The sequence below is a fragment of the Gracilinanus agilis genome, chromosome 1 (assembly GCF_016433145.1).
Source record: "Gracilinanus agilis isolate LMUSP501 chromosome 1, AgileGrace, whole genome shotgun sequence".
NCBI classification, from domain to species: domain Eukaryota; kingdom Metazoa; phylum Chordata; class Mammalia; order Didelphimorphia; family Didelphidae; genus Gracilinanus; species Gracilinanus agilis.
Genome location: NC_058130.1, coordinates 90,328,470 through 90,356,327, shown reverse-complemented (window position 1 = coordinate 90,356,327; position 27,858 = coordinate 90,328,470). Strand labels below are relative to the sequence as shown.

At 37.0% G+C, this 27,858-nt stretch overlaps 1 protein-coding gene across 1 annotated transcript; it reads left to right on the top strand.

Annotated features, from left to right (window-relative positions):
• Positions 1-164: 164 nt before the first annotated feature.
• RBM5 (RNA binding motif protein 5) lies at positions 165-27,724 on the top strand. Its single transcript, XM_044677225.1, has 25 exons — positions 165-302; positions 1,597-1,664; positions 5,798-5,963; positions 7,414-7,569; positions 9,460-9,529; positions 10,059-10,132; positions 12,685-12,768; positions 15,744-15,804; positions 16,651-16,716; positions 17,047-17,207; positions 17,596-17,693; positions 18,579-18,666; positions 18,874-18,951; positions 19,040-19,112; positions 19,772-19,857; positions 20,244-20,334; positions 20,570-20,661; positions 21,970-22,131; positions 22,981-23,130; positions 23,217-23,288; positions 24,153-24,332; positions 24,532-24,606; positions 25,627-25,724; positions 25,891-26,020; positions 27,070-27,724. The coding sequence occupies exons 2-25, from the start codon at positions 1,648-1,650 to the stop codon at positions 27,193-27,195; spliced, it is 2,454 nt and encodes an 817-aa protein (XP_044533160.1). The 5' UTR covers positions 165-302; positions 1,597-1,647; the 3' UTR covers positions 27,196-27,724.
• Positions 27,725-27,858: the final 134 nt, after the last annotated feature.

The following is a 27,858-nucleotide window of genomic DNA, read 5'->3' as shown; positions in this document are numbered from 1 at the left end:
GCAATCAAAACCACAACTCCCAGCAGCCACTGCGTAGCGTTACAGGGCGGGAGGGCGCGTCGCGCATGCGCGTCCATTGGAAGCTTCCAGCAGGCGGCGGCCTGCCGAGCGGGGCGAGGAGCAGTGTGGGTAGGAGACGGCTGTCGGCGGAATCGCCATTTTGTTCTGGTCCTGGACCGTCGCTGGAGCCTCTGGGACGCCGAGCCGCGAGGGCTGCCTCGCTCATTACGGTTAGGGGTGAGTGCGCCGGCTCGTCCGTGCTCTCCCCGGGAACTCTATCGTTGATTCCCAACCGCCTTTTGGTGAGTACTCTTGCCCCGCGTCAGCCATCTCCAGTTCCCATCTGTCAGCCTGGAGAGCGGCGGGGGCAGGGCGCAGAGCCCCCGAGAGCAACACCCGGGACCCCCTGGGGTGCCTCGACGGCCGCCTGGCCTCTCTTCCTCCCCCGCCCCTTCCCCATCGGCTTGCCTCCGCCCCCTCTGGTCCGGTCCCGGCGCGGCATTTGCCCCCGGTTTCTGACCCGATTCTGGCTGGCCTTCACCCTCGTCCCTCGGATCCGGGCCTCTTCTTGTCGGGCTGCGAGCGGATGGGGAGCGGCAGCCGTCTTTGCGCGGTTGGTCACATCCTTCTCCCGCCGTAGGCCCGAACGCCATTAATCCGCTGCCCTTGCGCGGGCCCTTGCCGCCTTCCCCGCGGGGCACGCTCTCCAACGAGCAGGAGCCGCCGGCTCAGATCGCCCAGAAGGGCCCTCTGGGGAGTCTCCGCGCGGAGCGGGGAAGTTGGATTATCCTAGGGCTATCTCTGGATCTGACTCGGCAGCCATGCCTGGGCTGAATTCTAATCCTGTTAAAGGCGTTTAGAGGGGCCGGAGGCGGCCCTGCCCCATCTCCTCCGTGGAGAGCTGGCCTGTCGTCCCGGGTGCCGCGCGATTGTGATGGGCCGCTAATTCTGCGCCAGCCAGCCCGGAGCTCCGAGAATTCGCAGCTACGCAGACTGCGGGGCCGGCCCTGGCGGCTGGGTGCAGCGGGACTACGGGGTTGGTTGGTCTTCTTAACTGCCTTAGGGAGGGTTCATCAGGGGAGTTGGCGTGCATCGGACAGTGCCTCCTTTTCTAGTCCTGGTAGAGAGAAGTAGCTTCGAAGCAATCTTGAACCCTTTTTCGTATTCCAAAAGCAAAGACTTAGAGTTTTTTTCATTTTTTTCTTGTTGACTTCTGTTAGATATTTAGCTAACATCTGAAAATCTCGATTTTATGCAGCTCTTTATTGAGAGAGGTAACTGAATAAGGGTTCCTATTCCTAACCTTTTGTGTCATGGATTCCTTTGGCAGCCAGATAAAACTCATAGACCTCTTCTCAGAATAATGATTTTATTGGTTAAAGGTTTTATTGGCTTTAAGACCATTTTAGGCCTGGGTTCAAAAAAGGAAGTAACTGGTGCATTGCTACCTTTTCTCAAAATGAGAAAATAGGCACAAACGGGTATTTTTTCTATCAGAATCCTATAATTGATTTATGGTGGGTAAGCACATATTCCTAGCTCATTGGAAAGCCCTGAATGCTAAATGTAACTTAATCTCTTTCTCTTGCCTTCCAGGACAGACATTTGACAATTTTGGAGCTGTGTACTAGCATTTTTAACAGAAGTATGGGTTCAGACAAAAGGTATGTTGTTTCTACCTGACATTGAAAGTAATTCTTAGCCTGGAAATATGTTTTTTTTTTTTAACCCTTACCTTCCCTCTTAGAATTAATACCGAGTATTGATTCCAAGGAAAAAGAGCTGAAAGGGCTAAGCAATTAGGGGCTAGGAAGTCTATGAGGCTACATTTGAACTTGGACCTCCCATCTCTAGGGCTGGCTCTATCCACTGAACTACTGTTAATGAACCCTTTTAAAAGATCTCATTCAGTTGTAAAATATTTTTTATTTGCAGATTTTTTTAGTCTTTTTTTCTACAGTCTTTAAATATACTTACATATTCCTTCTAGTCTATATCTTACTTGTCTCCTTTCTTCACCTGTTTACTGAGATAAAGATGAACAGTAAGGTGTTGCTGCGTCTATTAACTAAATCAATGGATTCTAGTTTTTTGCTTTAAATTCATCTTAAAACATTTTTAAAATCAGTATGTCATCCAAGAATTCTTCAGAGGAAGTATCAAATAACAGTACTAAGTTACAACTTTCAAAAAATTTTAAGATCCTTGCATCAGGTGGTTTAGTTGTATAATGGAATTTGAGACAATACACATGCACATATAGACTCAACTTTTCACTGCCAAAAACTAAGCTTCTGGATGGCAGAAACTGTTATTTTTTTGTCTTCTGTTATTTTTTGTCCCCCATTTCCTATCTTAGCACCACATTCACCTTGGGCAGTTAAGTGTTCAGTTTGAGTGAGTATAGTACTTGGAGTTGGAGGACCTCAGTTCAAATCCTTTTTCTGTTTCATTGGGAAGTTCACCTTCTTGGACTTCATCTTTCTCCTTTGAAGATTGGGAGAGTTCGATAATCTCTAAAGTTGCTTTCAGCTTTTAGTCCTATGAACAGGAGAGAGTCCATAGGAAAACACAGGGAAGAAATGAGAAGGAAGAGAATTCTTTAATGAGATATCCTTGCTACTAATAAAAGATTTGAGTTGAAATTAGAAAAGTTGAGAGAAGCATTACACTAGAGCACATGAGAAATGGAGGAAGTACATAAAAATCTATAAAAAGAAAAGCATGTAGGATCATTAGGCTCATAATTAGGCTGATATTTTACTTGGTTGCCTCTACTGCATAAGTATGCTATTATCTATCCCTTTTTATTTTCTAATAACAACCAGTGCTATTCAGAACTAGTACTTTTAATGTAAGGAGCTCATCATAGACTTGTCTTAATTGGTAGCCTGAAAAAGGAATCGGGAATTATGAATGTCATGTGATTTCATTCTATTCTAGAATAAGGGTTCCTATTCCTAACCTTTTGTGTCATGGATTCCTTTGGCAGCCAGATGAAACTCATAGACCTCTTCTCAGAATAATGGTTTCAAATATTTGAAGGAAATATTTAATTTGTTAGAGGTTAGTGAAAATAAAGATGTAATTTTCTTTCTTTTCCAAGTTCATGGATTCATGAAATTTATTCATGGACAAACTCTTGTTTTAGAAATGGCATTTGTGGTTCTGGATCACCTCTTAAATAAAATTATCCTCTTTAATCACTTGCTTCTCCATTTCATGTTCAGCCCTGACAATCCCTCTTCTCTTTAAACTTGACCAGAAATCATGAGGTAAATGAGCATAAAGTTGCCAAGCATCACAGTTCTAATAGGATGTCCTAATCATATATGTAGCCCTTTCACAAACATTTTTTGCTGTCTGTGATTAAGCAGCTGTTGGCTTTCTCAAGTTTATGAAATTGCTACATCTTCTCATTCTCTTAGTTTTGTCTGAGCCCTCAAATTTTTCCTTTTAATTAAAAAAATTGCATATAAAGTACCATGCAACGCTAAAGAACACTGAATTGGAAAGTAGAGGACCTTAGTTCAAATATTGGTTCAACCACTTATGTGTAACTGGAAGAAAGTCATTTTACCTCTATGGGCCTCAGTTTCCTGACGAGTTTGGGCTGGTTGATACCTATATTCCCTTCTGATCTAAATCTCATCCTTTGAGGGTGCTTCACATATTCCCATTTTACGGATTAGAAAATAGGCTCAGAGAAGGAAGTTAAATGACATTTCTATATTAACATATAGTAAGTGACCAGAAGGATTAAAATCTAGGCCTTTTGATACAAAGTCCAGAACTTTTTCTATAGTGCCTCACTGAGATCCAGGATTACAGTAAGAATTTTCCCCAAAAAAATGTCTATGTGAAGACCAGTTGTAGACTAACAAATGAAGGCCAGTTGCTGTGCCATCTGAATTGACAGTTTTCTGTTACTGGTTAACTACTGGTCACATAGTTGACTCTTGACAAAACAGTTAATTACTTGACTTGATTGAAACAATCATTTTGAAGGGTCTTTAAATGGACCTTTGGTTCTGAATGACCCTGGTACACCTACAAGAAAGAGAATTAGGAGAAAACTTTTCAAAATTAAAGTTTAAATTCTACCTTCTTTCTCATCCTCTTAAACTCTCCCATCCTAATTTGTGGTTAGTAGAAGAAAAGTAGAATTGAATAAAAATGGATACATAATAAGCTTTCCATATTTTGTGATTTGATGAGAAACTGAAAAGCCAATAAAAGATTACAGAAACAATTAGGGGAAAGGAGCAAGCATTTTATATTAAACATACATTATGTGCCAGACACTACACTTAATGCTTTACAGTTATCTTATTTGGTCCTCAGGACAACCTTGTGATGTAGTAGTATTCCCATTTACAGCTGAGGAAATCGAGGGAGATGGCAATTAAGGGGCTTAACTCCAAGAGTCACATGTCTGGGAAGTATCTGAGGCTAGATTAGAATTCAGTTATCTTTACTTCAAGCATATCTCCCAATGGATTATGCCATTCCAACAATTTAAGCTTCCAAATCCATTGCTATAAGGTTGAAGCTGTTCTTAGAAATATTTGATAGTCTAACATTTCTGTTGCTACCTTGTAGCAGAGGGTGAGCTAGGTTTCTTGTAACCATTTCAAATTCTTCCTCCAAATTTATATTGAGGATGTAGTTAATGCTTGTTTTAGATCTCTTCCTCAATGGGGCATAACTCATTTTTGTTAAAGGCAATCCCTTATTCCTGGAAAGCTTTTCCCTCCCTTTATCTCCTGGCTTCTGAGTCCCAGATAAAATCCACCTTGGTGCATCTCCTTTATTCTGGTCTCTTCCTTTTATTATTTCCAATTTTTATATGCCAATGTCTCCATTAGACTAAGCTATTTTTCTTTTTGTCCTTTCTTTGTATCCCTATCAACTTAGTACCATTTCTGGCACATAGTCAGTGCTCATTGACTGATTTGACATTAGTAAGAGTGTCAGCAGTGTACCTAGTCTTATCTATGCTTAAAAATGCTTGAACATATGTGAATGATATTCAGGAGTGTTGATGATGACTGATGCCAAGAATGACACTATAAGGTAGACTCAGTATGACTCAGAAATGTTGTGTGTGGATGGTCAGGGGATGGATCGTGTTTTTTTTTTTTACCAGAGTCCTTTAGAAACAATAGGACAGAATTCCCATTCACCTTTGTATTAGGGAAAGGCCATTTCTGACAACTTATGACATAGATAACACATACTTCAGCTTTTCATTCCCCACTAAACTAAACTAAATCTAAAACTAAACACTAAAATTTTTTAACACTTGTTTAAGAAAGTTCTGTTTGTTAGATTTACACCCATAAGAGTTTAAATATCTTTTGGTTATCTTTGCATTTTGGAGAAGGATCTATTTCCCCAAGTAGTTATCCTTGGAAACTGAAAAAGTCGAAAACTACAATCAAAATCATGCATTATATTAATATAATGATTATAATTAATATAAAGAACCGCTGGTTCTTCTGTACCAGGGGTTGGCAACACACGGCTCTTGAGCCATATCTGGCTCTTTTGAGGGCCAGATATGGCTCTTTCAGCAGGAGCCATAAAGTCAATTTTTTTTCAGGTGCTGTTACAGGAGCGGCACTGTGAGCACTGTACAGCTCTCATGAAATTACATTTTTAAAAATGTGGTGTTTATGGCTCTCACGGCCAAAAAGGTTGCCGACTCCTGTTCTGTACCATAAACTGAGTTTAATGTTTTCTATAGAGCGGACATGTAATTATCTTTATTCTAAATGAATATTTTATCTCGCAGAGTCAGTAGAACAGAGCGTAGTGGAAGATATGGTTCTATCATAGATCGGGATGATCGAGATGAACGTGAATCCAGAAGTAGAAGAAGAGATTCAGATTATAAAAGATCCAGTGATGATCGCAGAAATGACAGATACGATGACTACAGGGATTATGACAGTCCAGAGGTAAATGAATTTTACCTGGTTTATGAAATTGTCTTAAATATAACAGGACTCAGATAGCAAGCACTTCAAGGTTTGCAAAGTATTTGATCTCACAACAACCCTGTAATATAGATGTTACTTCCTATTATAGAGAAGTAGATAAAGTGACTTGCCCAGGGTCACACTACTATTAAGTATCTCAGTGACTCCAAATCTGACACACTATCCAATACACTGCCTAACTACCTTTAATTTACTATATGTGAACATATTTAATTTTTGAAAGCTGAAATGATTAAGTGGAGAAATACATAAAATATTTTCTTTCTTTTTTTTTTTTAACTCTTACCTTTCCTCTGTTTATTGGTTTCAAGGTGCAGAAGAGCTGTAAGGGCTAGATAATGGGGGTTAAGTGACATACCTAGGGTGAGTCTCTTGAGACCTGATTTGAATCCAGGACCTCCTCTCTCTAGGCCTGCATCTCAATTTACTTTTCCATCTAGCTGCTCCCCCCCTTTATATTTTAATTTATTTGAATTCCAAAGATAATTTGAGCCCTATGCAGCATTGTAGGAAATGTGGAAAATTCCATTTAAGTAAATTGGGTTGGAATAAACAAACATTTAACAAGGTAGATTTCAGTTCTTTATGAGATTCCAGTTAGTCCATGCTTCCTTCCTGAGAGAGAATAGCTAGTGTCTATAAGTTGGCTAGGTGCTCAGTGAAGTAGAATGTGGTTCCCAGGGTACTCTTATTTTCTTAAAACCCTAAAGTCATCCAGCTAGTAAATGTCAAGAGGAGGGATTTGAACTTATGTCTGCCTGACTCTAAGCCCAGCACTATCCTCTGAACAATCTAACTGCCTGTTTTCATAAGAATGGTTTACTTCAATGCCTTCCTAAATTACTGTTCTTAGTAATAGGAAATTGTGACACCTTCCCCATTCCCACCCCTCCCAAAAAAAGAAAACCCACCACCACCATATGTATCCCTTTCCTCTAGAGCAGTGGTGGTGATCCTTTTAGAAACCGTGCTGTGCCTGGCCCCCTGTGTCAGGTGATGCTCCTATCCCACACAGGGGAGGGAGGAAGTGCTGCCATTGGGCTGCTTCCCTGGACAAAGGGACTGGTGAAGTGTGCAATGTCCTCAGCAAGTATAGAGAAGGGGAGGGGCGTGGCCCAAGCATTCCACTCCCCTCCAGCCCTGCTCCCGGGCCTTATCCTCTGTGTGCTCCCATTGGGCTGCTGGGCAGAGGGTGGGGGATGGGGGGAAATGTCATTAGCTACTGTGGAGAAGGGGAAGGGAACAGTTCTGCCCAAGTCCCTCTGCCTTTCTAGAAATGAAGCCTGGTTTGGGGTAGTGCTCACAGACAGTGCTTTAAGTGCCACCTGTGCCATAGGTCATTGCTTGAGAGTAAAAAACTCAGTCCCAAAATGAAGTTTTAATTGCACTTTTGTTTATTGTCCATTAGAGGGAACGTGAGAGAAGAAATAGTGACAGATCAGAAGATGGCTACCATTCTGATGGTGACTATGGAGAACATGACTACAGGAATGATATTAATGATGAGTGGGAGAGTAAGACAATCATGTTGCGAGGACTTCCTATTACTGTTACAGAGAATGATGTAAGTATCCAAAGAAGAAGAAGAATCGAATTTGAAATTTGAACATTGGCTTTTTTTAAAAACCTGTTTATGGAAGCATTATGGAAGTTAAAGCTTTTACTCTTGTTTCAAATTCTCATTGCATGTTAAACCACATGGACATTTTGATGAGTTTCATACAATTCCTTGCATTGCTAAATTAAGATTTTAGAATTAAACCTTGTGATTTGTGGTGAATTTTTTTCCAATATAGAACTTTTCAAAATGGTTACCCATGATAGGAAGAGTTATTCAGTGGAGGTATTTATTGTGTCTTAGCTTCCTCCCCCATTCCCCGTTTCCCCCAAGCCCCTAAGTCTCATTAAAACTAGGACATTTATACAAAACATGAGTTTGTAGGCTTCCAGAAGTCTAGGATAAAGGGAATACTATTGCAGTGTGAAAGTGTGTGTGTGTGTGTGTGTGTGTGTGTGTGTGTGTGTGTGTGTATTTAAAGACATGAATATCATTCTGAGATTAGATTAGTGGATTTGTAGGTTTAAGGTGATTTTAATGCATGAAAAGGGTTTATAGCTCATTCTGTAACATTCAGGGAAGCTGTTTGACATATAGTGCATTCCTATACAAGAAATGCCAAATCCAAAAAGTTTTAGTTAATGTTGCCTACTGAACCAGTAGAGGGAGCACATAATCACATTTCATTATCCCTTGTTATTCCTGTCTAATTGTTCATCATAGTTAATTTTACTATTTTAATTTTCCAAACTTCTGTTGTACAGATAGAATAATCACTGTTAAGAATGCCATGGGGCTTGTGAAGTTGTGCTGCACTATGATTTTTAAGGGTATAGACTATCACAGTAATAATCTAAAATTTTCTCTTCTGAAAGGCATTTGTTCTTTACCAGAGAGTTAAGCACCTCCCAGATATTTTATTACTCACTTTTTATCTGTAATTATCTTGTTCTCATACTAGATTTGTAAGCTTTTATAATCTTCCCCTTTAAGAGAAAGGATACTATATATTTTACTTTATCTTATATAGTAACTAACTAATGCAATGATAAACATATAGTAAAAGATCAGTAATTTTATTGGTTTATTACTAATATCTTTCTAATTCAGTCTTGCCTGAGGCTTTTGGACATTGCAGCAATTCATATATTTATATTGTGACCTTGCAAAGGGCAGAGAGAGAGAGAAAATTATACTAACAGTAAGAAAAAGAGTTTTTAAAAAGTCATAACCACTGGTACAAAGTCTTGGTTTTATTTTCCCCACACCTTCATGTCTTCTGTATAAAGTAAAATTGGTAGGAGAACTCTAGGCACCCAAAATGAATTCTATTTTTTCAGTGACTTCTGACTTAGCTGCCTGGAAATTTTTGTTCACTGGAAATTCTTGAAGATGACACTCTTTTAGGTAGTAAGCAACAACTGATTAGGAAATTAGGAGATTTAAAAATTATCATTTTGTAAATATTAGGCATATTTCCAGTGCATTGTGAAACCTAGAAATGTATTTCCTGTTAAATGCTCATTTACTGACTAGAATTTAAGGAATAGCTGTTGTGACCATTAATCTTAACTATTTTCAATCTGGGAATTGGGAGTAAAGGAGATTTTCACTCTTTTTCAGTTGCAAGTCAACTGATGGTACAAATTTGTGTCTAAGGAAAATTCCCAATAGATATATTGAGGGAAATGCTCAAGACTTGATGAAATAAATTAATTTCCACCAGAAGAGGATGGTCTCATTTCGAAGTCAAGATTAGGGTAACTGCATTTCAATGACAGAAATTATGTTTGGATGATTGAGAAGACATGGTTCTATGTTTGAATTCTCCTTGTTTAGTATGGAATAATGTGTAGATTTGAAACTTTAACTGCAAACATGTAAAATCCTGTGCAGATTCGGGAGATAATGGAATCTTTTGAAGGCCCTCAGCCTGCAGATGTGCGGCTGATGAAGAGAAAAACAGGTGAGAGCTTTCACTCATTTTCTAGAAATTGTTTTTCTTCCCCACCCCTATTTCGGTCCCTAAAGAACATCTTGAACCCCCAAATCTTCAAGCACATGAAATGAGAATGAAGGGTTTGCCATGGCTAAGGAATGTGACACTTATGTTAGAGAACATCTGAGGAACTTTTAAAAAACACTTTTTTTAGGGACTGTTAACAATTTTTCTTTTTCTTTTCTTTTTTTTTTTTTCGGTAAGTAGCAATAACGTAAACATCCCCCATCCCCTCACCCTTAATTTGACTGTTAGTCTGTTGCATGGTTACTTTGTGAGCGTGGAAACAAATTTGAGTGACATTTAGCCAGTTAAGGTGGCTTTGTTCCTTGCCATGGCAAAATAAAGAGAAGATCCCAAAGCCAAGTCACATATGTAAAACTGCTTCCCAAATTGGCTTTGTCACGAAGTAATGAAGCAGTTGGAGAGAAATTCACCTGTTATAAAGGAACTGACTAACACAAGTATCCCGTCTATATCTGAATGCTGTCTCTAGGTGTAAGCCGTGGTTTCGCCTTCGTGGAGTTTTATCACTTGCAAGATGCTACCAGCTGGATGGAAGCCAATCAGGTTGCTTCACTCACCAAGTCTAGATATTCCTGAAAATGGAACAAGTCTGTACAATTAAAAAAAAAATGAGGTGGAAGGAGTGGTTTGTTCCAAAATAGTGACTTAAATAAAAGCTTTGTATATATTAAAATCTTAATCCAAAAAACCAATAGTATTTTTAAAAACTGAATAATTTGCTCTGCATTTAAACTTGGCTGCTTGGCAGGGCCCCTGGAAAAAATCATATATATATGTATATATGATTGAATCTTAAAATTATCAAAACATCCTTTTCCCCTCTCCCCCACCTGATTACATTCTCACTGTGACCATTGAGAAGAATATTATACTATTAAATGAACTTTGCTTTTGAAAGTGGAAAGATTATGATGAATGCCCATAGTAGGCATTTTTACTGGTAGTAGTCTTTTTTTGCCTGGAGACGATATGCTACTTGGGGGCAGGCATAAATATATTAATCTTTCCATAGTATACATTTAAATACTACTTGAGAAATATGTATTATAAATCTGATAAAAGTAGCTCAGTGGAGGTGTCCTGCTGCTGTCTACTCTTTTGTGACAATGAAATTAATGTTTTATTTAAAGTGCTCTTTAAAGATGGCACCTTATTGTAATTTGTTAAATGCAAATCACTTAAGAGCCTTTCTTTTGATAATGTTCTTCCAGTTGTGAAGACAACACTTAATACTTTGCACTTGAATAGCATTTTTGACTAGAAGTCAAAAGTGTAAGATTAAAATGCTTCTATCAGGTGTACTTTGGGAAAAAAAATTTTTTTTTTTAGTTGTAATAACTGATAATAAAGTATTATATTGCTTTTTATATGGCAATTGATAAGTTGAGTCATCCTGAAGTAAATTATATTCTTTCACTGGGAACCTATTATTATTTAAAGACTCAACTAATGAGAATATCATTTTAACTGACTCATTTGTCAGATTTTTATACTTCTCATTTCAGTAATCAGAAGCCATGACATTGTAGCCTTATGAAACTAGGACGTCATGCATTTCATACCATGGACACCTTCATAGCAAACTCAGAGCATACTTAATCTTTATGTGCTTAAAGTAAACTTTCCTGGCATGACATTCATTGCTACCAATGGGTGTACCAAAATCTTGCTTGCCCAGGAATTTAAAACTCAAGATCAAAATTCCTCTTAAAACAAACCAAAAACTCCACAATTTTAATGTATACAAAGCTATATTGATGTGTATTACTTGGAAAAAAAAAAAGTACAGTCCAAATTCACTCCAGAAAGGACATTAGAATCAGGGAACCCAAAATAGTTTAGAGTCTCACAGTAACCCTACTGCCAAATTATAGATGGGATGATCTTTTGAACTTTGCCAGCATCTTTATTTCTGTATGTGCATATACTAGTGAGTGGAAGGCCCATCATTTTTCCCCCATAAATTAAACACAATCCTATTCTCTAAAAAACCATAGAAGTTATGACAATACTAAATTCACAACATTTTAAATCTCCCAGAAAGGAACCATCATTCGTCAATGTATCTTTTTTAGGAGGCTTATGCTCCTTAAGAATCTAGGACTATAATTTTGCTTAATTCTCTTCTGCTCTTATCACACCTCAGTAAAATTATAAAAATTGCTCCCAATTAAATGAAGACTCTTTGGGGGCAGGTGTTAGCCCCCTGATACTTGTGATCAGAAAGATTGAAGCTTAGAGCTTTAGATTATTAAAAACTTTAAACGTCCCTTTTAGTCACTTTGTTGACTTGATGGACATGGTGGTGAATGCATTTGTAAACTTTTCCTACCCCCCTGAAGAAACTTCATTGGCCTCCTGGTTATATTCATTTTGAAGAGGGTCTGTGTTTCAGTGAAGAAGGCATCTAACACGGGGATTACATGAACTGATATAGTTGGGAAGAAATGAAATTTAGTTATGCTTCAGTTGGTGGCATTCAAAAAAGTCCCGTCCCGCCCCCCTTCCAACCTGCCCCCCAAGAAGTTTAACCAGGTTCCCTTTGAGATGAACTCCCTTCTTTTCAGAGGGAAACATCTTGAAGAAAAGTACTTGGGGAGTGGGAGTTAAAAATGCTTTTGTTGATTAGATTTGGGGATTGGGGGACAGGGCAGTGAAGCATTGCCCAAGGACAAATGTTCGAGGGGCTAAAAACAGAAGGCCATCTAAAACTTGGGTTAGTTGTGGTTTGGGGTTTTTTTGTTTTGTTTTTGTTTATATAAATAGACTCACTCTTAGCAAACCTGTCAATGCTGAATGTTAGGACTTCTGTCTCTGCTGGAGACACTTCCTGGTTCCATGTCAGCGTTTAGTGTTTGGCAGCTCTCTCAACACGCCCTGACTCCGTTTACCTTTACTCCGAATCCCATTCTCTTACTGCCTATGTCCGCCTCTCTGAAGGATTGGATGGGCAGAGTATAGGTGGCGGTTGGTCCTCCCCGTATGTTGTCCATTTAATTCCAGAGCACTGATTCTTCCGAAGTGTGCTCTGCCCTGGGAAAATGGACACACATGCCTCAGAATGGGAATAACTAATTGCTTTTTTTTTCTTGCAGAAAAAGTTGGTGATTCAAGGAAAGCATATTGCAATGCATTATAGCAATCCCAGGCCTAAATTTGAGGATTGGCTTTGTAACAAGGTACCGTGGTTACATTTGTAAAAGTAGACTAAAAATATTCTTTAACTTTGTTCTGTAAAAAGGCTAATGGTGTATAATCTGAGTATTAGGCTGAAAAGAAAGCAGCTAGGTGCCACTCCTATTATTACTTTGGCTCTCACTCATTCTTAAGTATAACTTCTCCAAAGTGGCAGTGAGAGGAAAGCCCAAGGAGTTTTCTGTTTTCCCCTGTCCCTGGGTTCTTGGCTCCAGTTCACTTTTTAAAAATTTGGCTACAGAAAAACCTTGATTGCCCCAGAATTTAAATATTAAGAATTTCTAATTAGACATGAACATTACTTTGGACATAGCCATAAGTATGCCAGCAAACTATCCTATTTAGATTTTTACATCTGAAATGTATAATGTCCAGGTGCTTTTAGGATTTTGGTTGACTTCAAGCTAGGATATTTTAAATCTTGGTGTCCATACAGCCAATTTAATTCTAAAGTGATGTCAAGATTTGGCACTTGGGGGGCAGCTGGGTAGCTCAGTGGAGTGAGAGTCAGGCCTAGAGACGAGAGGTCCTAGGTTCAAACCCGGCCTCAGCCACTTCCCAGCTGTGTGACCCTGGGCAAGTCACTTGACCCCCATTGCCCACCCTTACCACTCTTCCACCTATGAGACAATACACCGAAGTACAAGGGTTTAAAAAAAAAAAAAAGGGTTTGGCACTTGGTGATTGTTGTCGCATAGTTTATGTGTAAGGGTCAGCCATTATTATTGGGTATATTGGTTAAATAGCCCAACTGCACAAAAACAGCTTGGAAGGGTGTCACCCAGAGGCTTTAGTTGTGGGTGTTACTAAATGCTTCACAGCTGTTGTATTTTGGGATCACTAGAATTGGAATTAGGAGAGCTGTTTATTTGATTTTAGAATATTTCATCTGAAACTTGAAAGATAATTTTTTATAATTTTTAAAACTTACCTTTCTGTTTTAGAATCAATACTGTGTATTGGTTCTAAGGCAGAAGAGTGGTAAGGGCTAGGGGGAGTTAAGTGACTTGCTCAGGATCACACAGCTAAAAAATCTGAGGTCAGATTTGAACTAAGCATCTCCTTTCTCTAGGCATGGCTCTCTATCCACTGAGCCACCTAGCTACCCCAAGACAAATACTTTGAAAGGAGTGTCTATTACTGGCAATTGGCCATTGCCAGAGCAGTGATAAGTCCCTATGGTAGATTATAATTCGTGTAATATCCTTAGGATTCTTTCGCAGGGTATTGGTAGTTTTGTATGCAGGTTCTTAAGGAATTTTAATTTTTCTCTTAATTTCTATCAAGAAAAGTGTCACTTGGTAGGTCATTTGTTTGTGGAATTGTGTAAAGTGAGGTATATAGTTACTAAGCTGTTAATTGTCAGCTATTCACTTCCCAAGCTGTTTTCTGGATTTTAAGTTTGTATCTTTATTTGATTTCTTTAAGTAATATTCATCATGACATACATCATATAATTAATTGATTTTCAGTTAAAAGTATGTCCCAGAAAGATTACACATAAATCCTTTATGGCGATCTAGAGACTATAGACCCAGTTTTAGAGCATTGGCTTTATGATTATTGGATTTTGAAACAAAGACAAGTAGGTGTGACCTCAATCAGGTCACTTAACATATAAAATGAAAGTTGGTCATAGTACTTGATAGTATTAGTGCAAGGAGCAAATGGGATGATGAATATATGTAAAATGTCTAAATGTGTGTGCATATATGCTTTTCAAACTTTAAAGCACTATATTAGCTATTCATTTTTAAACCTACTCTTTCTCCAGCTACTTTTAGTTTTGTGGATTTCTAGGCTTGTCAGCTCTCTAGTGTCTGTTAGCATGTAGTAAGGAAAAACCCTATTATCTGTTGGTATAAATAAAAACTAAAATTCTAGGCTAATAGTAACTGCTTAAATTTATATAAATGGTTTCGTTGTCTTTTTCATTTGAGCTCACAGTGAACCTATGAAAAAGTATTTGTCTTATGCTCATTTTATGTGAAGAAACTGAACTATTAAATGAAAGTCAGAGCTTTTAAATAGCAGAGCTTAAATTCACAAATTACATATAAAATCAGGCAAAATTTTCTGATAAATGAAGTCATACTCTTTACACTATAGTTTGTTGCTTAACAGTAGTATTAGCTGCCATTCATATTAATCTGTATTTTATACATCTTCAGATGCATCATATCTTTTGACAATTGACCTTCACAACATTCCTTTTTATGGAATAGGAGACTGAGGTTTAGATCACACATCTAATAAGTATTAAAAACCATTGTTCATACTGAAGTCTTTTTGATTACAAGTTGGGCACTTTCTACTCCAAATATTTTAACTTTTCTTATTTTTGATGATCAAATAGTACATTGTAGTAATCATATTGCTGGAAAATTTTACAGTATATACTGCCTATACTTTCTATTTCCCCAAATGCTATGTCGCAATAACTGTAATGTAATATGTATAATAACTTACTACATTATTCTAGGATGAACAGAAATTTATTAAAATAATAGATTCTACATGATCAATTTTTAATGTCTTTCTTAGAACTAGGAAAAATTCACGTTTGATCTTTTTTCTTTTTAAAAAATGTAAGTCCTCGCAACAACTCTTAAGAAGGGAGAGGGCTAACAAAGGTTAAGTGATTTGCCCAGGATCACACAGCTAAGAAGTGTCTGATGAGGTCAGATAGGGTCCCCCTGACTCTAGGCTTAGTGCTTTATTCACTATGCCACCTATCTCCCTTTCTTTTGACTTCTTTAATTGTACTTCTCTTTTTAGCTTCTGCTAAAAGCAGTTTTTGTTTGTTTCATACATTGTTAGTAACCACTACAATTTATCTATCTAGGGAATAGACAGTTATCCCTCCTGCTTTATTTAGTACTTGAGTGGTTAATAGAGATTATGGGTTGATATGAAAAATAAAATAATTGAACTCAACCCTCAAATTTTTTTTTTTCAGTGCTGCCTTAACAACTTTAGGAAAAGACTCAAATGCTTCCGATGTGGAGCTGACAAATTTGGTAGGTTTGGTTCGACTGATTTAAAAGCATTTAATACCATGTCCTATATGAGCTATATCAACAAGAATTATTGACTTATATTTAAGCTCATATACTTCTCCTTATGTTCAAGTCTGATCAGAATATTTCCTTTATTACCTAGATTTAAAAATAGTAGCCTTATTTACACTCCTAATTTGCTATTTGCATTTTAGTGGTAAACAACCAATTAGTGTGTTCTGGAAATAAATCTGGAAGAAGTTTGGTTTTAGGCCTGCATCTTATACCATACCTCACAATAAATTCAAAATGGATTATGTGGCCTAAATATTTTAAGTGCTTGTACTATTTTTAAAATTAGGAGATTCTCTTTCATAGTTGTGCTAAGTGGTGAATTCTTCACCAAACAAGAACTATTGAACAACAAAAAAGATAAAACTGAAATTTTGATTACTTAAAATTGAAAATCTTTTGCAACAAACTACATCTTTGATGAGGGTCTGAAAGGTTGTGTGTGTGTGTGTGTGTGTGTGTGTGTGTGTGTGTGTGTGTGTGTATATATATACACACAAATGTGTATGAAAATGCATGTTTATGCACACAAAAACTATAAAACCAAAAGCTAGTCCCTGATACATAATAGGCTGATGGACAGGAACAGATTTTAAAAGAATGGAAAATTATTTGCCATATGAAAGAGTACTCCAAAACACTATTTAAATAGTGTAAATCAAAACAGTTCTGCAAAAGATGGGACTAACTAATGGTGGAGGGGTGGAGAAAGATTGGTCCATGATACATTGTTGATGAAGCTGTGAGCTGGTGCATTAATTTTTCTCAAATTGTTCCCTCCTTTTTGTTATTAAGACTCAGAACAAGAAGTACCATCTGGAACCACAGAATCTGTCCAGTCTGTGGATTACTACTGTGATAGTAAGTGAAAGTGCTCTCCTATTAGAATTTGACCTTTGGTTCAGGCTTTTTTTTTCCCTCTACATTTCTATAATGCAAAAAAACCTGAATTAAATCTTTTTTAAGTTGCATAAGTTTATCTCTTATAGGAATTGCAGCAGGAATATATATGAAACCATCTGGGAATAATTTTTTTAAGCCCTTCCTCATTGAATTTCTGATAAAAAGTCCAAATTAGCTGTAGATTTTACTTGTACTTAATACTACTTTCGTGATTACTATTTAATAGTACACTGTCTTTAATAGTAATTAAAAATTGAAATATGCATAACATTTGTCTTACCTCCTCAGCTATTATTCTTCGGAATATCGCTCCTCATACTGTGGTAGATTCCATAATGACAGCATTATCTCCATATGCATCATTAGCTGTCAATAATATTCGTCTTATAAAAGACAAACAGACACAGCAGAACAGAGGGTTTGCATTCGTGCAGCTGTCTTCAGCAATGGTGAGAATCATTTTTAGTCTTTTTACTGTAAATTTTAAGTATGACTAATAATTTCATTAATGATTTGCAGTTTGGTAGTTAGTTCCTTATTTATGGAGATCACAGTTTAACTACTGTTATAATTTGTGGTTATTCATATAGCCTTAAATTAAGGTATATTTAGTTCTCATGACTTAGTCAAAATTTTGTTACTTTATTTTTTGGTTCAGGTTGGTTTAACTCTTTAATAATAGCATATTCCTTCTTATTTGATAATAAAAAGTGTTTTTTGAAACTAATGGTTTTACATATGTGTGTACAATGAGTCATTTTCCTCCTTTAAAGAACCAGATTTCTTAGATTTTGAGGAGACTCAGTAATTGTATCTTGTTTCATTATTCCCTTTTAGGATGCTTCTCAACTACTACAAGTACTTCAAAGTCTTCATCCTCCACTGAAAATTGATGGCAAAACAATCGGAGTTGATTTTGCTAAAAGTGCCAGAAAGTAAGTGGTTCCATTGTACTTATTTAAAACAATCCACTTCTAAACATCCTGAGAGTCTCCTCCTCCCCCCAATGATTCCTTATTAATTACATAGCAAAACTATTGTTTTTTGAATCGGTGTTTGATGTCCTCTGTTACTAAGCCTATGTGAATAAGAAGTTTTTCTGTGCATGGAGCTTATATCTTTACCTGTCCTTGTAAGTCAATTTGTGGTGGTTATCAGAGAACTCTTTCCTTTAGGTGAGGATAAAAGCAAGTAGGGAAAATAAAGAAATAATGGTAGATAGGACCATAGGTTTAGACCTGGAAGGGACCTTAGAGGTCATTTGGGTTTATCTCCATTTTACAAATGAGGAGAATGAGGCCAAGAGTGGTTAATGATTTAACCAGGGTCACATAATAAGGGATCTTAGATGCAGGATTTGGACAGGTCTTCCTGACTCTTGAGACTCACTTCCTATTGTACTATTGCACTCTATAGATAGGATTCCATTTGTAGGTAATCACTTTTCCAGAAATGGACAAGAATAATAATTATTACAATGACCACAAATTTGCCTGGTCTTTTGGCATTTTTCATTCTACAGATGTTTGGTTAGTTTTTGAATTTTATTTTTACATATATATCTCAGTTTGAATATAGAATGGAAATATTGTGTTGAAATGAGTGTATAAAATGCTTACAGACACTTAGAGATGATGATTTGGCACTAACAGCAGTTAATAACTAGTGCCTTTGAAGTTTATTAATTTTCAGACTAGAAATCAACATGTGGGGACCATCTCTGATTGCTTCATGTGACTAAGTTAGGGGAGAACAAACCTGAGATGGATATGAGGGGGAAGTACAGTTTTGTTCATGAGATTTGGTCTTCATGGTTTCAGAGATTTGGTTCTCCCAGATGGTAACCGGGTCAGCGCCTTTTCTGTGGCTAGCACAGCCATTGCTGCAGCTCAGTGGTCATCCACTCAGGTATGAAGGTGGGGAGGGGCCTTTCTTCAAGTTAGTGTTACCGTATTGCCAAGATTTACAGGGAATGGACTTCCTGTTTTCTGTATACCTACCTGCATTGATTATGGTTGGCATGCTCTCAAAGAAATTATTAGGGAATGTTTCCTAATTACTTTTATCTGAATTTTACCAATTTTGTGTTTATTCCCTTCTGCTGGAATTTTGCAGTCTCAAAGTGGAGAAGGTGGCAATATAGACTACAATTACCTCCAGCCAGGCCAAGAAGGCTATGCACAGTATGCCCAGGTGAGTAAAATTTAAAGAAATTTAGACTCTTCTGGTCTCCAAAAATCTCACAGGAGTTTGCCAACTTTGCCATTTGCATTTTCTTCAGTATTCACAAGATTATCAGCAGTTTTACCAGCAACAAGCAGGGGGAGTGGAGAATGATACATCTACTGTACCAGGTATTACACTTCATTGCATCTTATGGTTAAGCTTTCACAATTGAGGCAAACTTACTGGATTCTTCTGGCGTTCAAAGATAATTAGGAATCCTCTTTGTGATCCTCTGGATTCTAATACAAACTTCCATGGTTTAGGGAAGTTGGGGGAAGGTCCAAATTACTCTTGTATTTACCACATTTCAGCCCAGCATGTTGTGACAATGTTAGTTTTGATTGACTAAGTCCATGTTTCCTTGCCACTTTTGTTGCCAAAATTTTTTTTGCAAGGTCCAGAAAGAATATGATTAGTACCAGTTGAAAGTATAAACCTAAAGATTACTGTAAAAGATTACTTTAATTAAGGTTACAAATAAAAACTAGATGACTAAATATCTTTTCTCATCCTTTCTGCTATCACCTACCCCCATAACAACTACTTTCTGTTTACAAGAAAATTTAAATGTCAGAGGTTAAAGGATATCTTTTCTTCATAGTGTATAACCCATCGCCTTTAGTGATAATTAGATAATAGCAATTGACATAAACTACAGTGCAATGCTGGGAGGCAATCTTGAGACATCAAAGAGGAATATTGTTGAATGTTTAGCTTATAATTTTGTCCTGAGGTTTCCAGGTAACCTAAGTACATTGGCTCTCTAACCAACTATTTTTATTATTAGGGGCAGCAGTCACCACTACTTCAGCAGCTGTAGTATCCCAAAGTCCCCAACTGTATAATCAAACCACCAATCCACCTGGCTCTCCGGTAATCTGTAGTTTTAAATATAGAACTGTTTACTGTTATGGAAACTTCTGTTTTGCTGGGCAAATTTTAACCTTTTCTGCTCTGAACCAAGGCTAAGATAGAGCACATTGTCTTTGTACCTTTAATAGCATGAATTTAAAAATATTTATTTTAAGTAATTAAAAGTTCTCAAGATATAATTTATTTATATTGACTGCATGCCTTGATTTTAAACCTTTAGGAAGAATAACTGCTGGTAGTGTTATGTTGAAATTTTTCTTTGGCTTATCGATATAACTTGTTAGAGGAGTACTTTCTTTGGGAAGAAGGTGCATTGGTTGCCTTTTTTTTTTTTTTTTTTTCAAGTTTTCAAAGTGAAAATTACTAAACCTTCTTTCCTTTTTCAGACCGAGGAAGCACAGCCAAGTACTAGCACTAGCACTAACACCCAAGCACAAACTGCTTCCCCAACTGGTGTAGTTCCTGGTACCAAATATGGTAAGTGTCAAATGAGAGTCATTAATCATCATTACAAGGCTTTTCTACGTAGATACTGTTTAGATTTAATCTTATTTCAGCTTTGTGTGTGTACCCTGAAACTACCCTGAAGGGAATGTGTAAGCCATGTAGTTAGGATGGAGAATACACTTAACTTCTTGGCCATAAACAAAAATTTACTTTATAGTCCATTTATTATTATAACTGAAATTGTTCTAAATTTTTATCTTTACAGCTGTTCCTGATACGTCTACCTACCATTATGATGAATCTTCAGGATATTATTATGATCCAGTAACAGGACTTTATTATGATTCCAACTCTCAGGTAAATGCAACATCTTCTAATGTAGTTTCATTTTAAAGCTATTATATTCACTTAGGTCAGTTTATGAGGCATGAAATTAAATATTCTCTGTAGGGGTAAAATCTCAAACACTATTAGTGGTATTCAGTACTTCATTTGAATTGCTTTTTTTCTGTGAACCCAAAATAGTTTATTTCCTTTGAAACCATTTTAAACTTTTTGAAAGATGGTTCAGTAACTACTTCAATCTTAAGTCCTGAAGTATGTGATGAAGCTATTGCTATCCTTGTGGAAAGACCAATTTAACAATTTCTAACTGTTTTCTGTTTCCTCCTGGTAATTCCTGAGGAAAACTTTGTTTTTAGATTTTCAGGATTTTTTTATTATCAGAAAATCTGAAGAATCAATAAACAAAACAGCTTGTCAGTCTCTTAAGTTCTGCCTATAGTAAGAGAATTTGAAATTTATATAGCTGATTTGCTTTTTGAATTGATGACCAGGGACAAAAGTTAGAAAAGCTTCTCCACTTCTAATAAAGTTCCTCTAGTTTTTCATTCTTTGTCTCCCTGTTACCCTCCCCTCTTTAAAAAAGGGTTCATGCATACCTCATAGTGAGATGGAACTCAAGCATTATGTTTATCTTTCCTTGTGAGAACTAGGGTTGGTATTAAGCAAGGCCTTGGAATGTATTCCATTGAGTGAGTGGCTTGTTACTTCTGAATTTGCCTTTCTGTCACATGACTCATAAATTATTCTGAAGGGTCCCCAAATTTAAGCTTTGCTTTTTTTTCCATAAATGAGATGAGTATATCCTCTTGCTTGTGTGCTAGTGCTAGTACTTATGTGGCTGTGCTTCCTTGATATGGAAAAGGAAATCTGGAGTGGTCTATGGGATTCTGTTGGTTTTGTAACCAACCTAACTTAGGACAGAAAGATCTGAAGGCCTGATTACTGATTCATATCCTGTATTTGTCTCCTTCACTAAATTTGTGAAGTCGACCGCAAGATCCTACATCTCAGATTCTGAGCTTATATTCAATGGATTCTCCAAAAGGCCAAGATCGTTGGTGGAGTCCTGTACTAGCCCAGACTTTGGTCCTTGTTCAGCTAGATGAGAATAATCCCGCCCTAAAGAGAGTCACTTCTTGCCAGCTATTTGTTTTCATACAGATTTCCAGCTCTCTTAAGTGAAAGCTACTATAGAGTTTGCTGCCTTTTATATAACATCACCACAAAGTCACATCTATCACTCATTTGAATAGTTTGACATTTGAATAGCAACTTGACTGAAATTGTCACTACTGAAAGATTATTGCTTTTGCTTTCTAGTACTATTATAACTCCTTGACCCAGCAGTATCTTTACTGGGATGGAGAGAAGGAGACCTACGTGCCTGCAGCAGAGTGTGTAGCCCAACAACAAACTGGTTTGCCTTCCACCAAAGAAGGGAAGGAAAAGAAGGAGAAGCCGAAGAGCAAAACGGCACAACAAGTAAGGCTTGAACTGTAATGATTAAGACCTGGAAGAGTATAGTGTACATTGTCTTATTTTTATACTCACAGCAACCTGGGAGGTGGTAATCACTGCAGCTGTTATTCTCTTCTTTCAAATGAGGACACTAGCCCTAAGAGGGAGGGGTGAGGTGACACAACAGCTAATGTGTATCACTTGCAAGAATTTAGACTTGGATTTAAAATTAAGTTTTCTTAGTACTTGCTGTGGCAGGGCTCTGGCTTATAGTTGAACCATGGTACTTGATCAGTTTTGCTTCGATGCTTTAAAACTGGCAATATAGAAAGTGTCTGAATGTTTTTATTTGACAGAAGGTTATGTTTCTTTGGGGTTAATATTAGATTCCATTTAAAACAGACTTGTTAATAAAAGGCTTTAAAATTTTTTTATAAATAGGAATAGCACATTCATCATCTGATAGTTTTAATTCAAAATTAAATTACTGAGGGGCAACTAGGTAGCACAATGGATAGAAAGCCAGGCCTGGAATTTAGAGGAGACCTATGTTCAATCTGGCATCAGAACTTTCTAATTGTGTGGCCCTGAGCAAGTTACTTAACCTCAATTGCCTAGCCTGATACTTGAGTCTATTTAAGACCGATGGTAAGGGTTTTTAAAACAGAGAAAGATCTCCTGAATTAACATTACCTGCCTTAAAGCTCTAATTTTGTGTTATGGAAATGTATCATGGGTTGGCAATAAAAACAGGGATTTCTTTAGACCTTTTGTGTTGAGATCTTTAATGGCTAATGTGATGCAGAGAATTTGACCCTCATTGTCTAGTTCCATTTATTGTCTTGATTTCAAATGGTGTTTTTTTTACTTTAGATCGCTAAAGACATGGAACGCTGGGCTAAGAGCTTAAATAAACAAAAAGAAAACTTCAAGAATAGCTTCCAGCCTGTCAATTCCTTGAGGGAAGAAGAGAGGAGAGAGTCAGCAGCAGCAGATGCTGGTTTTGCTCTCTTTGAGAAGAAGGTAAAGGGGTATTATCTAGCAACAGTGCTTTAAGTAGAATTAGTCACGGAAAAACTGGGCTCATGGATTTTTATCTATCTTTTAAGGGAGCTCTGGCTGAAAGGCAGCAGCTTATCCCAGAGTTGGTGAAAAATGGAGAAGAGGAAAATCCACTCAAAGTAAGAAACAATTTGGCTACAGTCTATGCCTCCTGTCTCAACCTTAAGGAAGGTTCTTTTATGTGTTTGTGAGGGTTTATCTGCTTATTGTGTAGTTATATTTGTTTTTGTATTGGTGAGTTTTAATTTGCATGTTGGTTTATATATTTATTGTATTTTATATGTATTATATATGTAAATATGTACATTATTTATTATATAGTCTGCTTTGAAACAATATATAAATCAACATGCAAATTAAAACTCACCAATCAGACAGTATTTAATACATTTTAACATAGGACTGGTATATTACACAATACAGATAAAGCAGCTTCTTAAATTGAGACCGTTTTTTTTCCTTAATGGAGATATGCTATGTGGGCATCTTAAATTTTTTTATCAGGATAATCACTTGACAAAGTGTACACTTTCAGCTGCAGATTACTTTACGATTTTTATATGGCTTTAAAAAGAGACTAGAGGGAAAGAAAACAGTTGTGTTGACACTTTGCCACACATGGTTAAAAAAAAAGTAAGATCCTTGCCCTCAGAGACCTAAAAATTGAATTGTGCATAAATACATGAAATAACAGTTAAATAATACAACACAATACAGTGTAAATAAATTCATGATTAATTACTAATTTCATCTTCTGTGATGTCTGAATTAAGAGAACTTGGGACTGTAGTAATCTAGTAAAGCCTTCTTTTAAGAAGGCCATACAGCTCAACCATAAAGGAGAATGTTTCATAACAAGAGGTGTGAATTTTAGTTATTTTCCAAATCAAAATTGTTGAGAGTTTTCTCTGATCCTCAAGTTTTGAAAAGGGTGGTATACTTTTTAATAATGTAGTTGCTCTTTTTTGCTATTTCTTTTCTAGCGAGGTCTTGTTGCTGCTTATAGTGGTGATAGTGATAATGAGGAAGAATTGATGGAAAGAATTGAAAGTGAAGAAGAAAAATTGACTGATTGGAAGAAAATGGCTTGTCTACTCTGTAGAAGACAATTTCCCAACAAAGATGCTTTAGTTAGACATCAACAACTCTCTGACTTACATAAGGTTTGAGTTTGCTTTTTTTAAAAAATGTATACTATTTCAGTGCCTTGTTTTTCTAATTTTATTGGAAAGGAGTTGGCAGCATTGCATCATTGTTATACTCTGGCTATCTAGAAAATGTGAGAAGGAAAGACTTTTAAAAAACAAGTGATATTTCAAAAATCATGTCTGAATTTTTCTTTGTTTGAAATGCTTTACACAGCAAAACATGGATATCTATAGACGATCTAGACTGTCTGAGCAAGAACTAGAAGCTTTGGAACTAAGGGAGAGAGAGGTAAGTGAAACAGAAGTGGTCAGTTTATAAGAAGTATTTATAATAATTAGCTTTTATTATTATAAATTATAATGCTTTATGGTTTGCAAAGAACTTAATGCATTATCTCATTTGATCCTCATAACAACCCTCTCAGGTAGGTACTTCAAGCATTATTATCTCTTCAGTAGAAAAGGCTCTTGAGGGCAAGAATATTGGCTCAGTATGAGGGAAAGTTGTCAAAACATCTAACAATGCCTCAAGGAGGTATTGAGTTCCCCATCATCAAGAAAGATCTTCTAAGTGGAGGATCAGGCTCCTTGATGGGTACATTAGAGAAGTGTTCTTGTTCAGGTATAGATTAGTCCTCTGAAATCTCTTAAGATTTTGATATTGAAATATTTGAGTATCTTACTACATTAATAAGGCATTGTTCTAAGACAAAAATTCAGAATCATTGACTTTAAGGAGCTAACATACAATTTGAAGGATACAAAGACATATATTTGCCAATTGCCATATAAAGATAGTGTGTGATTGCCAAATGTTATGAATTCAAGTGAGGGTATGATCTTTTTGGCCTGGAGAGAGTTTCTGCGAAGACCTTGCACTAGAGGAAAGACACCTCCAAACTCCATGGTTTGACTCATTCTCTCTTTGCCATGAAAAGCTGGCATATAGGTAGATGAGCCAACAGATCCAGTGCTATTAATGATGTGGTTCTTCATTAAAGGGTTCTTTTGTTTTTAAAGTTTACTCTAGAAAATCACTTAAATCTTACTCATCCAGAAAAACTTTTTTTAATTGAGCCAGGGTGACTGACTGTTTATTAAAATTAATATAGCATTAGTAAGGTGACATAAGGGAGAAGGCCACATTTAGTATTTTTCACTGGTTTCAGTGGTAAAAACCTAAATAAATGTTAGGTTTACAATAAGTTAGTACATTTTAAATATACTACTTTGGAAATCTAGAGATAGGTTTGACTATTTGACAAATGGAATTAGTATAGATTGCCAACATTTCTTTTCCCCTGTTTAGATGAAATACCGAGATCGAGCTGCAGAAAGACGGGAGAAATACGGAATCCCAGAACCTCCAGAACCCAAAAGAAAGAAGCAGTTTGATGCGGGCACTGTGTATGTATCTTGTAAATGTGTAAATGAATGAGGGTGAGCTAATTGTGTATTATGTAAATGGAATTAGCTCACCTTCATTCATTTACACATAAATTCTAACACATATGAAAGGATATTTTATTTTGAGTATAACTTTCTCTTCCCCCACTCTTCTACCCATTTTTAGTAATTATGAACAGCCTACTAAGGATGGCATTGACCACAGTAATATTGGCAATAAAATGCTACAGGCCATGGGATGGCGGGAAGGTTCCGGTTTGGGGAGGAAGTGTCAAGGCATCACAGCCCCCATTGAGGTAAGCAATACAGTGTTTGAGTTGTGATGAAAGCCTTGTTCTAGAGCAGTGGTTCCCAGACTTTTTTGGCCTATTGCCCGCTTTCCAGAAAAAAATATTACTTAGCGCCCTCTGTCACATACTATCACCTCCCCCTTACAGTTATTCACCACCCCAAAATGCACCTGTGTTCATCACTGCCCCACTGGATCACTGCAGCACCCACCAGGGCACCACTTTTTTAGGTTCTACTAATCTTAGTAACATGGTTGTCCTGTTTTCTCTCCAAATAAACCATTGAGTTTGATGTATTTTTTAATGTAGTCAGACATCATGGTGAGAGAGGAGTAGATGTGCTTAGTAATTTTTCAGAGTAGTTTTGTAGGCATTATGTAAAAATTCACTGCAGTCTCTTTTCCCATTACTTAAGACTATCCTATCATTTAAAGCTTCCACTTCAGCATTAAGTCATATTCAGGTATATCTTAGGTTGAGTATATTTAAAATACTGTGTTAGCGGTCCTCCCTAGCTGGTTTTATTTATATGTGAAATTATTTAAAATTTAGATTGTAGCTATGCCCTCTGAATTATTATGACTTAATTGATTTTAGGGTATAGATTGAAATGGTCATCTCAATTAAAAAAAGATTCTTACTGGTTACCTGGAAGTAGAAAAGCAATAGGAATAATCATATTTTAATCCTGCTAAGCCAGGTGCTGCTGGCCTCAGATTTTTCAAGGCAAGTGATCGTAATCTTGCTTTGACAATGCAGTTTTTTTTTTTTAAATGGGTGCACTAGACGATTCCTATAATCAGACCCTTGCTGAAAAGTTACCATTTATGAGGGTTGATCTGTCCCATTTATTTTTGCAGTTTGTTTTATTTTTAATTCTCAATTTTGCTCACATATCCACTGAGGAAATTAATTATGTTATATTTATCTTCAACTTTTTAGTTTGAATGGTCCTATCAAGGGAATGAGCTTGAAAAAATTCTGTGCCATGGGAATACTTTGCACTTTGGTTTATGTCAAGTGCCCAGCATCTTTTTTCTTTTTTTTTTCCTCAGGCTCAAGTACGAATGAAAGGAGCTGGCTTGGGAGCAAAAGGCAGCTCCTATGGTGTGTCAACTGCAGATTCTTACAAGGATGCTGTTCGAAAAGCCATGTTTGCTCGATTCACTGAGATGGAATGAGAAGCATTGCCTTGTTCAGCACCTTTTGTATACTGATAACTGGCAAAGAACTGCACTTCCTTCTGCTGAACTGACTGTTACAACCTGTATCCTTAGGAGCACTGCTAGTGCTGGTAATGGTTTAGGGCAAACCATTCTATTTCCTTGGGGACTTTTCTTACTCCTCAAAAGTTTTCCCCTCAAAGGTGGGTTGTATGGGGAATGGCCTTCTTTTGTGCTGAAGGGATCATGAACAGACTTGGGGGGAGCTCCCTGTCTTTTATACCTTATTGTACATTACTGTAATTAACTATATTTTATGTGTGCAGGCTGTGTTGTAGTATACTCTGCTCCTCTGGTTCGCTGTAGATGTTGAGAGGTGTTAGGTGTTGACACTGATGTCTCATCTATGTTTTGTTGTTGTGCTCTCTCATTTTGGCAGAAGCCTTGTGTATATTTTGTATAATATGCCTTTGTACATACTTTTTGAAGATTTTCAGTATAGTTGCCAATTCTGGCTCCTTTACAAAAGAAGCATCTGGAAAAATAAGTGCAGTGTGTCTTTTTATTCTCACACGGGCGGGTAGAGCCTGTCTGAACAGGCATGACAATGAGCAGGAGGGTTTTTAAAAGTGCTTGACTGATGATGGTTTTCTGGTTATGGGGTTTTTCCCACATCTATAG

Bases quoted from the DNA above. Each gene is read 5' to 3' on its own strand.
- RBM5 (XM_044677225.1), top strand. The intron at 15,805-16,650 runs GTAGGTTTGGTT...TTTGTTATTAAG, and splicing joins ATGTGGAGCTGACAAATTTG to ACTCAGAACAAGAAGTACCA. The intron at 19,858-20,243 runs GTAATCTGTAGT...TTCCTTTTTCAG, and splicing joins CCAATCCACCTGGCTCTCCG to ACCGAGGAAGCACAGCCAAG.